The 12,399-nt window shown below is 37.3% G+C and overlaps 2 protein-coding genes across 2 annotated transcripts; one reads left to right on the forward strand and one right to left on the reverse strand.

Moving 5' to 3' along the window:
• Positions 1-5,994: 5,994 nt before the first annotated feature.
• Positions 5,995-6,674, forward strand: LOC129376559 (gastrula zinc finger protein XlCGF57.1-like; the record flags this gene model as incomplete). The annotated part of the gene is made up of 2 exons (XM_055056157.1): positions 5,995-6,464; positions 6,548-6,674. Coding segments are annotated over 2 exons (597 nt in total), but the record flags the coding sequence as incomplete, so codon positions are not given.
• Positions 6,675-9,553: 2,879 nt separating this feature from the next.
• LOC129376554 (gastrula zinc finger protein XlCGF57.1-like) lies at positions 9,554-10,600 on the reverse strand (the record flags this gene model as incomplete). The annotated part of the gene is made up of 2 exons (XM_055056154.1): positions 9,554-9,927; positions 10,264-10,600. Coding segments are annotated over 2 exons (711 nt in total), but the record flags the coding sequence as incomplete, so codon positions are not given.
• Positions 10,601-12,399: the final 1,799 nt, after the last annotated feature.

A 12,399-nucleotide genomic window follows, 5' to 3' on the forward strand; every position in this document is an offset into this window, starting at 1 on the left:
ATAGTGAAACGATACACAGACCGGCAGCTTGTGCTCATTAAATGTGTGCAGCGATACGCTCCTATTTCATAAGATCTTGTTCTTTTTAGATATTTTGCATTTTAATTTATGCAATAAGTGAACCATTTATAGTGAAACAATACACAGATACAAAGAAGGCTGACAGGAATGTAGTAAGGAAAGACATTCAACAAATATTGTCTGGTCCGGGAATCAAACCCGTGACGGCCGTGTGGAGGATTGAAGGCCTCCACTCGTGGGTTGCGCTACCACAGCACGACCCCTGATGAAGAATATTTTCATTTTAGTTTTTGTTAAACTGATGGGTTCATTGTGTGACCTCATATTTTGACTTTTTTGTCCAGATCTCCCACAATGCAGTGTGTGCAAAGAGGAGGAGGATCTAAATGAGCTCAGAAACCCGGAGAGAAACTTCACTTCAGATCAAGATCATCCAGAACCTCTGCAGATAAAACTGGAACAAGAGGAACCAGAACCTCTGCAGATGAAACTGGATCAAGAGGAACCAGAACCTCTACAGATGAAACTGGATCAAGAGGAACCAGAACCTCTGCAGATCAAAGAGGAAGAGGAGCAACTTTGTATTAGTCAGGATGAAGAGAATCTTGTGATGAAACAGGAAACTGATGACATTTTGAACAAACAGCAGAAAAACTCAACAGAGACTTCGGAACAAGAAACGCACATGAAAGCTCAACCAGACCAAAATCTATATTCTTGTCAAATTTGTGATAAAACCTTTTCTCAAAATAATTCCTTGATGAATCACATGAAAAGTCACACGGCTAAGATACCTTTCAAATGTTCCACCTGTGGAAAACGTTACCCTAGAGAGAGTCGTTTAATTGATCACATGAGAATTCATACAGGTGAAAAACCGTTCACTTGTGCAGCTTGTGGAAAATGTTTCCATCTAAACGACTCTTTAAACAGACACAAGAGAATTTTCTTTGGTGAGAAATCTTACACATGCACAATCTGTGGAAAAAATGTTGTGTCTAAATGTCAGTTACTTGCTCATATGACGATTCATACAGGTGAGAAACCTTTCTCATGTGAGACCTGTGGAAGAAGATTCACTCAAAAGCAAAGTTTAACTGTTCACATGAGATCTCACACAGGTGAGAAACCTTTCTCCTGTGAGACTTGTGGAAAAAGTTTCCAGAGGAAATCTCGATTAGTTAATCACATCAGAATTCACACGGGTGAGAAACCTTTCTCATGTGACACCTGTGGGAAAAGTTTCCGGAGTAAACATAAAATAGTTAATCACATCAGAATTCACACAGGTGAGAAGTAGCTTGCATTGATTTATCAGCTGGCTGATTAATAAATGTTGATTTCCTTAATTTTGGGACATTGGTGAGCAGCAGATACATGCATGTGAAGCTGATCTGATTCCTCAACGTTATTGACCTCAGCCACTGTTCTGTTCTCCGCTGTGAGGTTTGACTATTAGACCAGCTCACCATATCATGTCTGCACCCTTAGTGAAAAGTGAGGAAAATGTTTTGTGTATAGATCCAGTTTAAGTCATCACATGAAGATTCACACGGGTTGGAAGCTTTTATTTTGTAGATTCAGTAGAAAAAGGTTCACTCTAAATAAATGTAACTGTTCACATGAGAACTTGCACAGGTTTGATGGCACAATGTGAACCTCAAGATTCTCAGTAAGTTGCTGTTTGGAAGTGGAGTAATTGCAACCGACTTAAATTCTTAAATGTAGCAGGTTTTGCTTACAAAGCATTTTAATCTGGATATTTAGCTGAAATTCTAAAAAATTAATTTTATTCTTCCAGTTTTATATTTCCATTTTATTGAATGAGACTGAGGGAGAGATCGTCTAACAAACAATGAGTTGCTTTTTGGAAGTGGAGTAATTGCAACTGACTTGGATTTTATTCTGGCAGTTTTATATTTTTATTTTATTTAATCAGACTGAGGGAGAGATTGTCTCTAAAGAAACGATGACTTTAAATGATTTGAGATTTAGACTTCTAAAATGTTGGAAACTTTGTTGTGTTTGTATTCATTGTAATAATTTATTTTATTTCAATGATTTGGAGAAATGGATGCATTTCTTTGACATGGTTTTAATAATTTTCCTGCTTAGAAAATGTATTGATGATATGAATTGAATTTCAGATTGAAACTATTTATATAATTTTAGAAAATAAACTATTATAATGATGATCCTTTTCTTTTTTCCTGTTTAATAGAAAACTGTGTGAAAGACTAGATTTACATAATTATAGAGGCTGGAATAAAACCTGTTTAAAACAAAAAGTAAATCAGGAAAACCTTCATATACATAAACAGCAGCAGTCCACAGAGATCATCTCTTCCTCAACGTTGCATACATTCTAATAAAGTCGATATTCTTTTCATTCAACATTTATATTGAGTTCTATATTTATACTAATAAGAGATAAAACAAAATGAGCCATAATTTAACAAAGAATGAACCTAAATAATCAAAACTTTAAAATTCAAAGCAAGTACAATTAATCATTTTAAACAACCTTCAGTACTTAAACTGGTGAGTTAGAAGTGAAGGAGTCATGGAACATAAACTATATTTTGATCTTATATAATAGTAAATGTCAGGGTTTATCATTCTATTTATTTAATATTCCTGCTGGAACAATGTTCTTCCTCTGTATTTTCTTTTGAAGTATTTGGTGAATTACTGAGTAACTGATCATAACACCTAATTCAATATTCAGTGTCTCCTCAGACTGACAAAAGTATAACAGTTATGTGAATATTCTGGTATTTTAAAGAGAATTTCTGAAAATATTGATACCAATAAGGAGTTTGGTTTAGAGGCCAAATTTACCACAAGGGCCAATGTGATCGGTTTCATGACGACACTTAAAAAAGAATGAAACAAAACAACAGATCAATATTTTATAATTTGATATAATAAATGAGCCAAAGAGCCTCTTGAGTCTCCAGAGATCCAGGTTGCAGAAACCTGGCAGATTGAACAGCAGCTAAAAGTGCAAAAATTTATTAAAGTAAAATTAGGAAGGTTAAATAAATCTACCTCTAAATATTAACTAAAGGCTTTAAATTTAAACCAACAGAACAATAAAAGCATCCTGGTTAACTTCATACTTATTTGAAATATCTTTATAAAAATAGAAAATATATATGTGACTTTGACAGAATCAGGATTTTATTAGTTATTGCAAGAACAACAAAACATCATCAGTGTTTTCTCCAGACTGATCTATTGTAACTAAACCACAGGTGTCAAACTCCAGTCCTCAAGGTGACCTGCAGTGTTTAGATGAGCCACAGGTACAAAACACTGCAATGAAATCACCATAATTACCTCCTCCTTGTGTGGATCAGATCTGCAGAGCCTTAATGACCTAATTACTCTATTCAGGTGGTGCAGCAGAGGCTCAGCTAAAGGTTTCAGGGCATCAGCCCTCCAGGACTTTAAAAGAAGAGACTCAGCAGAAAATTTAAAGCCAAACTAATAATCACTTCCAGTTTCTTCAGCACAGCAACAGTGAAACACGTGAAACATAAAAACAGAGCAAATGTCTGGCTTTACTTTTCCTCTTGAAGACTGTTTTGCAGTTTAGTTAAATATTTCTGTGTTTAATGTAAAAATGTCTTCAGTTCAGCCTCAGAGAGTTTATCAAGCAGCAGGAAACTCCTGCTGAAGAAACATTCACAGAGTGGAAAGAAATCAACGTTAAGATGGAGGAAGAGATGGACGATCAGCGCAGACTGATGGATTTTACCCGGCTACCCAAGATCATCTTGCACCGGATAGGTACGAAACAGCTGCAGTAGCTGTCATTATTTTAATTGATTGTATACATTGATATTAATTTATTTGGTGAATCAATAAAACCAGAGCACACAGAGCATGCTCATTGCTCTGTGATAGTTCTGTGCTGCCTGGCTTCATGCAGCAGGAGAAAAGTGAGAACTGTCACAGTGTTTGGTTATTTCTGCTTGTTGTTCCTTGGTCTGTGTTCATGATGGAGCGTTGTTTACCACTAGTGCATTGCCTTAATTGCTATGTTTAATAGTGCAGACAGTGGTGGTTTCTGACATGAGAAATATGGGCAACCGCCCAGGGCGTTAACTTTTAGGGTTGGCATGAGACTTCCATGGATTGTAGCACAGAGCAAAGTAGAACAAAGAGTTTGATTTGATAATATTGGTTAAATTGATTTGTTTTTATGGGAATGTGGATCTTTCAGACCAATTTGATTAGCACTTTTGCTAATATTTCACATTTTATAGTCATGTGGCGGCTGGTCTTGGTCTCTACTTAGATGGTCTTGACTATAACACTATGTAAAGCTATTTAAAGGGCCGTTTCATTTAACTAAAAAGAAATGTCATAAGACTAATGGTCAGATATTGACTTAGCAAGCAGAGTTAATAGAGACGGTTCAGTTTAAATATTTAGTACTTTACTGTAAGTTACAGTGTGGGACCATTATTTGACAAGCGCCATCATATTCTGTGTCCATAAGAATAGCAAAGTATGATGTAAACTTGCAACAGCGCCTCCTACAGTCACAATGTGCAGTGGTCACAGAATATGGTATAACGTCACTGTTGGTGAGAAGCGAATCTTGAAGGGGAGTTAACGTCAGCTAGCCAGACTGCATATTTCCAAATGTTGGCACATTTGACGGCACTAAAGTTTAATTGACGGTAAATTTATTAACCACATGCAGACATTGTTTATTCTAAATAAGGTAAATAACAATCTCTCTGAAAGACGATGGAAGAGATTTCATTTTAAAATGTTTGCTGAGAATTACATTTTCCTCTCCTGGGGGTTTCTGTGGGCTCTAGTGTCCCTTATAAGAAAGAAGGCTGACAGGAATGTAGTAAGGAAAGACATGCGGCAAATAAAGTCGGATCCGGAAATCAAACCCGTGACGGCCGTGTGGAGGATTGAAGGACTCCAAACGTGGGTTGCGCTACCACAGCACGACCCCTGATGAAGAATATTTTCATTTTAGTTTTTGTTAAAGTAAAGAATTTATTGTGTGACCTCACATTTTGACTTTTTTGTCCAGATCTCCCACAATGCAGTGTGTGCAAAGAGGAGGAGAATCTAAATGAGCTCAGAAACCCAGAGAGAAACTTCACTTCAGATCAAGATCATCCAGAACCTCTGCAGATAAAACTGGAAAAAGAGGAACCAGAACCTCTGCAGATAAAACTGGAACAAGAGGAACCAGAACCTCTACAGATGAAACTGGATCAAGAGGAACCAGAACCTCTGCAGATGAAACTGGAACAAGAGGAACCAGAACCTCTGCAGATGAAACTGGATCAAGAGGAACCAGAACCTCTACAGATAAAACTGGATCAAGAGGAACCAGAACCTCTGCAGATAAAACGAGAACAAGAGGAACCAGAACCTCTGCAGATAAAACGGGATCAAGAGGAACCAGAACCTCTGCAGATAAAACGGGATCAAGAGGAACCAGAACCTCTGCAGATCAAAGAGGAAGAGGGGCAACTTTCCATCAGTCAGGATGAAGAGCATCTTGTGATGAAACAGGAAACTGATGACATTTTGAACAAACAGCAGAAAAACTCCAAAGAGACTTCAGAACAAGAAACGCACATGAAAGCTCAACCAGACCAAAATCTATATTCTTGTCAAATTTGTGATAAAACCTTTTCTCGAAATAGTTCCTTGATGAATCACAAGAAAACTCACATGGCTAAGAAACCTTTCAAATGTTCCACCTGTGGAAAACGTTACCCTAAAGAGAGTCGTTTAAATGATCACATGAGAATTCATACAGGTGAAAAACCGTTCACTTGTCCAGCTTGTGGAAAATGTTTCCATCTAAACAACTCTTTAAACAGACACAAGAAAATTTTCTTTGTTGAGAAATCTTACACATGCCCAATCTGTGGAAAAAAATCTGTGTCTAAATGTCAGTTACTTGCTCATATGTCGATTCATACAGGTGAGAAACCTTTCTCATGTGAAACTTGTGGAAAGTGTTTTCAGAAGAAATCTAAGTTAGTTAATCACATCAGAGTTCACACCGGTGAGAAACCTTTCTCATGTGAGACCTGTGGAAAAAGTTTCACTCAAAAGCAAAGTTTAACTGTTCACATGAGACTTCACACGGGTGAGAAGTCTTTCTCATGTGGGGCCTGTGGAAAATGTTTCACTTATAAAAAAAGTTTAAAACTTCACGTGAGAATTCACACTAGTGAGAAGCCTTTCTCATGCGAGATTTGTGGAAAAAGTTTCACTCATAAAATCTACTTAACTGCTCACATGGTAACTCATACAGGTGTAAAGCCGTTCTTATGTGGAACTTGTGGGAAATATTTCCCTTATAAAAGAAGTTTAAATTGTCACATGAGAACTCACACGGGGGAGAAACCTTTCTCATGTGCTACCTGTGGGAAAAGTTTTGCTTTTAGGTCTGATTTACTAAATCACATGAGAACTCACACGGGGGAGAACCTTTCTCATGTGCTACCTGTGGGAAAAGTTTTGCTTTTAGGTCTGATTTACGAAATCACATGAGAACTCACACAAGTGAGAAGCCTTTCTCATGTGTGATTTGTGGGAAAAGTTTCCCTTATAAAAACAGTTTAAATCGTCACAGGAGATCTCACACAGGTGAGAAGCCTTTCTCATGTGGGATATGTGGAAAACGTTTTACTCAAAAACAGCACTTAACATCTCACAACAGAATTCACACTGGTGAGAAGTAGCTGTGCATTGATTTATCAGCTGGCTGATTAATAAATGTTGATTTTCTTAATTTTGGGACATTGGTGAGCAGCAGATACATGCATGTGAAGCTGATCTGATTCCTCAATTGTATTGACCTCAGCCACTGTTCTATTCTCCGCTGTGAGGTTTGACTATTAGACCATCTCACCATGTCATGTTTGCACCCTTAGTGAAAAGCGAGGAAAATGTTTTGTGTATAGATCCAGTTTAAGTCATCACATGAAGATTCACACGGGTTGGAAGCTTTTATTTTGTAGATTCAGTAGAAAAAGGTTCACTCTAAATAAATGTAACTGTTCACATGAGAACTTGCACAGGTTTGATGGCACAATGTGAACCTCAAGATTCTCAGTAAGTTGCTGTTTGGAAGTGGAGTAATTGCAACCGACTTAAATTCTTAAATGTAGCAGGTTTTGCTTACAAAGCATTTTAATCTGGATATTTAGCTGAAATTCTTAAAAATTTTATTCTGCCAGTTTTATATTTCCATTTTATTGAATGAGACTGAGGGAGAGATTGTCTAACAAACAATGAGTTTGAATGCTTTGAGATTTAGACTTCTGAAATTTTGGAGTCTTTATTGTGTTTTTATCCTTTGTACATATTTTTATTTTAATGATTTGGAGAAATGGATGCATTTCTTTAACATGGTTTTAAATAAATTTTCTGCTTACAAAATGGTTTGACGATGTGGATTGAATTTCAGATAAAGTCATTGAAACTTTTTCTATAATTTTAGATGATAAAGTATCATAATGATGGTCTTTTTCTATTTTTCTGTTTAGTCAAAGACTGTGACAGAATCGATTTACATAGAGACTGAAATAAAACCTGTTTGAAACAAAAAGTAAATCAGGAAAACCTTCATATATAAACAGTTAACTTCTCACATGTCATTAATTTGATTTCAGCACCTCTGAGATCTAGAATTATAAGGCTGAGATATCAAGGTAAACAAAGAGAACCCAGTAGCTGCTGGTAGGGGCCCTCCAGACATTATTACAAAATATAAATAGAAACTGGTTTTATAACTTCAACATCAGACCTACGTTTTTATTCACAAGTGTAAGTTAGAAAAATTAATTATTGCCCAAAATTTGACCGTTAGAGGTCACAGTTCAGCCCCGCTCTTCCTCGCCACGGACCCGGTGTCTGAACAACGTGGAGGCAGAAGGACTGGGAATCCTCATAATTAGACCAAGGGCAGCCAGACTCATTAGTTTTGCTAGGTGTTATATTTAGAGGCACAAGAAGGCCTCCTGACACAAAAGACTCAAGTTGAAAACAAAAATAAACTCAAAAAGGGCTCTGGGGGCATCAAGGGTAAAAGGGGCAGGGCTCAAGCCCTCTCCAGACCCCCTCTGCATGTGCCTGCATATGAATGCTTGTCTTTCTAAGTTACCATCCAATAAAATATCTGAAAATACAATTTAAACGATGTTAGAAAAATGGCTCTGCAAACTCCCGCATTATTACTTCCTGCACCTCCTGGTTTTAGCTGTAGATTGTTGATCCACTTTTCTATTTTTTAGATGTTTTTTTCTAAATTAACTTCCTTGTGACCGACTACCTTCAAAACACAAAGATAAAGTTTTTCTTTCTCTCTATTAGAATGGTTAGAACAACCACACATGGCACAGACTTAAGACATTTTGATGTTTAAGTCAAAATGCCTAAATGTGCTGCATTTACTTTCTGACCCCCACCTCCATGGTAAGGCATCGGTGCTACATCATCTGAAACCCAGCAATTTATGGGAAAAAAGAATAATACACTGCCTTAAAATGTAAAATACTTTATTTCAAGTCATACATGTAAAAGTCAACAATGTAAAAGCTGAACTCAATAACTACATGACACAGAACTGCAAGACACCTGAAATCCACAGAAATTAAACCTTCCTGAAGACATTCCCCTCTTTAACTTCAGTATCTAATGGGACACTGATGGGAACCTTAAGTACAAATGTGACTGAGAAATAAAACAAAAAACTGATTTTAGAAAAACAAAGCTGGTAGACAAAAATGGACCTCAAGTCTATCTTAGTACAAGACATTCAGAGCATCGACTTGGCTTTGGATGAATGGATATTTTTGTGCAGAATTGGCATGGATTTAATTTATAAGTAAAGGTAAGATGGGAAAAAACATGTTTTTGTTTAGTTTTTTAATGAAATATGCATTTTGTGGGCCACAGTCTGTATGTCTAAAGAATTCAGTAAAGTAGAAATGTTAGCTAATCTACCACAGCAATGATTTATTAATAAAACACTAAGACTAAAACAAACTACTGCAAAAAACTCAATGTTCTGTTCTGTGACCAAAATTCTTTATTTTTTTATGTTAAATCCTAAAACATGGCATTGTTATCAGTTGCTATTGCAACGAGTCTGCATGTAGCTTGGGTGATGCAGAGTGAGAAAGTGGTTTAGGTTTCTCCCTTTGCTGTGGATCATAACACGAAACAATACCTACATTTCTGAGTTTCACCTGGTTACTACAGCTATGGATGACGTGTAAAAGAATGGTCTTTCTGCCCTCCAGCGTTGTATGCATGAGCAAAATTTCTGAGTAACCAATAACATACATGGTGTCTGTATTTATACATCGTAAAGCCTCACCGCACGTCACTGTTTCACACCCATATGAATCTTTATGTGTTTAAGTAATTGTTGTTTCATCCTGAAACTCTTTCCACAGGTCCCACATGAGAAAGGCTTCTCACCTGTATGAATTCTCATATGCCGAGTTAAAGTCCCTCTGTCACTGAAACTCTTTCCACAGGTTGAACAAGTGAAAGGCTTCTCACCTGTGTGAATTCTCATATGCTGAGTTAAAGTCCCTCTGTCACTGAAACTCTTTCCACAGGTTGAACAAGTGAAAGGCTTCTCACCTGTGTGAATTCTCATATGCTGAGTTAAAGTCCCTCCTTCACTGAAACTCTTTCCACAGGACCTACAAGTGAAAGGCTTCTCACCTGTGTGAATTCTCATATGCTGAGTTAAAGTCTCTCTGTCACTGAAACTCTTTCCACACGTCTCACACCAGAAAGGCTTCTCACCTGTGTGAATTCTCATATGTTTAGTTAAAGTCCCTCTGTCACTGAAACTCTTTCCACAGGTTGAACAAGTGAAAGGCCTCTCACCTGTGTGAATTCTCATATGCCGAGTTAAAATCGTTTTTTGTCTGTAACTCTTGCCACAGGTCCCACAAGTGAAAGGCTTCTCACCTGTGTGAATTCTCATATGCTGAGTTAAAGTCCCTCTGTCACTGAAACTCTTTCCACAGGTTGAACAAGTGAAAGGTTTCTCACCTGTATGAATTCTCATATGCTGAGTTAAAGTCCCTCCTTCACTGAAACTCTTTCCACAGGTCTCACACCAGAAAGGCTTCTCACTGGTGTGAATTCTCATATGTTTCGTTAAAGTCCCTCCTTCACTGAAACTCTTTCCACAGGACCTACAAGTGAAAGGCTTCTCACCTGTGTGAATTCTCATATGCTGAGTTAAAGTCCCTCTGTCACTGAAACTCTTTCCACAGGTTGAACAAGTGAAAGGCTTCTCACCTGTGTGAATTCTCATATGCCGAGTTAAAATCGTTTTTTGTCTGTAACTCTTGCCACAGGTCCCACAAGTGAAAGGCTTCTCACCTGTGTGAATTCTCATATGCTGAGTTAAAGTCCCTCTGTCACTGAAACTCTTTCCACAGGTTGAACAAGTGAAAGGCTTCTCACCTGTGTGAATTCTCATATGCCTAGTTAAATTCGTTTTTACACTGAAACTCTTTCCACAGGTCCCACATGAGAAAGGCCTCTCACCTGTGTGAATTCTCATATGCTGAGTTAAAGTCTCTCTGTCACTGAAACTCTTTCCACAGGTTGAACAAGTGAAAGGTTTTACTCCTGTGTGAGTTCTCATGTGTCTCTTCAAGTTACTGTTTCCAGAAAAGGTTTTATCACAAATTTTACAAGAATATATGTTTTGCCCTCTATGAGTTTTCTTCTGCGGTTTTTGTTTTTCAGCATCAGTTCTGTCTTTCTGCTGTTTGGTTTTCTCATATCTCTCCTTTGGTTTCTGTTCTTCCTTTCTCTTTTTTCCTGGGTCTTCAGAATTGCTTCCTTCCTGATCCTGGTTCTCAGTTTCTGCAGAGCCATGAGAGATGAGTTGGTTCCTCTGTGGTTTTGTGTCATTGAGAATCTCCTCTTCTTCACACACAACATTGTGGAAGATCTGGGAAATAGACAAAAAAAAAAAGTTTTTTAAATGTCAATCAAACAAGAAATCCACTTTGATGCCTTCATGTATAGAAACAGGATTTTCTTAGGTTATTCGAAAATTACAATCTTACAAGAATGAACATTAACTCAACTAAGAAGTTAACGTTCTATGTTCTAGAACATTGGATGTTCTAGAATGGAACTATGACCAGAACTAGTTTTATTCTGGTCATTGCTCCATTCTAATGACCAGACTGGAACTAGACTTGAGTCAAAATATGATATTAAGAATCTCCAGGTGAGCAAATAAGATGGCAATAGCTTAATCTAGTAGCTTCCTGACAAATATTACATAAAATCTTCTTCCTCCATGTAGAGACAGGAAGAAGACGCCTACATGGAGGAGGAGTCAGATGTTCAGGTCACCTGACTTTTGGACATGTACCCTGACCACACACACGGTGTCGCAATCCGACTGGGAGATTGTGGACCAACGCTGGTGGTGATGCGGGCTGTGTGCCTGTAATGGGCGCAGGGGAAGTGCACCCATTATATGTCACCAGATATATATCACATTAAAGAGTGACATAAAATGCCTAAAGGGAAACCATAAAGTAATTTTAATCTCACCCGCTGATATTGTCAGACATTGCTCCGCTCACACACTCAACACAAACGTTCAAAAGCACAACTAAATCTCAGCCTTTACTTTCCTGGGATTCACAGCAGAATTGGTAGCAGTGGGTGATTGTTGTTAATCGCACACATGCAGAAAATAATGGCAAAATGAACCAATGGAAAATATTTGACATGAATATTGGACAATTTGGAAGATTAAATATGAAAGGTGAAAATGTACAATGATAAAATTATTTAACAAGTTTATTTAAGACACAATTTAGTTAATAAGTCATTTACTATGTTTACATTATGAAAATGGAAACTTAGCAGCCAGACAAGACAATTACTAAATATGCTTTTGATTGTTGTGATCATTATTATCACCTGGTTCCACTTCCTGTCGTGTCACCATAAAATAATTCCCCAATGAAAGTGGAGGGCGGGGCTTTGGGCGGGTCTAACACTGACCTTCTTTAACTTAAATTTGAGCCATTATTCTGTCAGAATAGCTGACATGCATTGAGTACAAATGAGCATTAAGAGGCGCTGTCAGCTCAGCATATGTGACAAGATACAAGAGAAAGTCAATAAATATTTTCTAGTGATAACTGTATGGATAGTAGCGTTGCTGTAAACAACTATTTCAGTAATTGAGTAATCTATTAATTATTCTTATGATTAATCAAGTAATCGGATTAAAAACGTATATAAAATAAAATATTGGTAAATCTGCTATAACACCAGTGTTACTATCAGATATCAATATCAATCCAATTTTTC

This window comes from Poeciliopsis prolifica, unplaced genomic scaffold (genome assembly GCF_027474105.1).
Source record: "Poeciliopsis prolifica strain line A6 unplaced genomic scaffold, Auburn_PproV2 SCAFFOLD044, whole genome shotgun sequence".
Taxonomy (NCBI): Eukaryota; Metazoa; Chordata; class Actinopteri; order Cyprinodontiformes; family Poeciliidae; genus Poeciliopsis; species Poeciliopsis prolifica.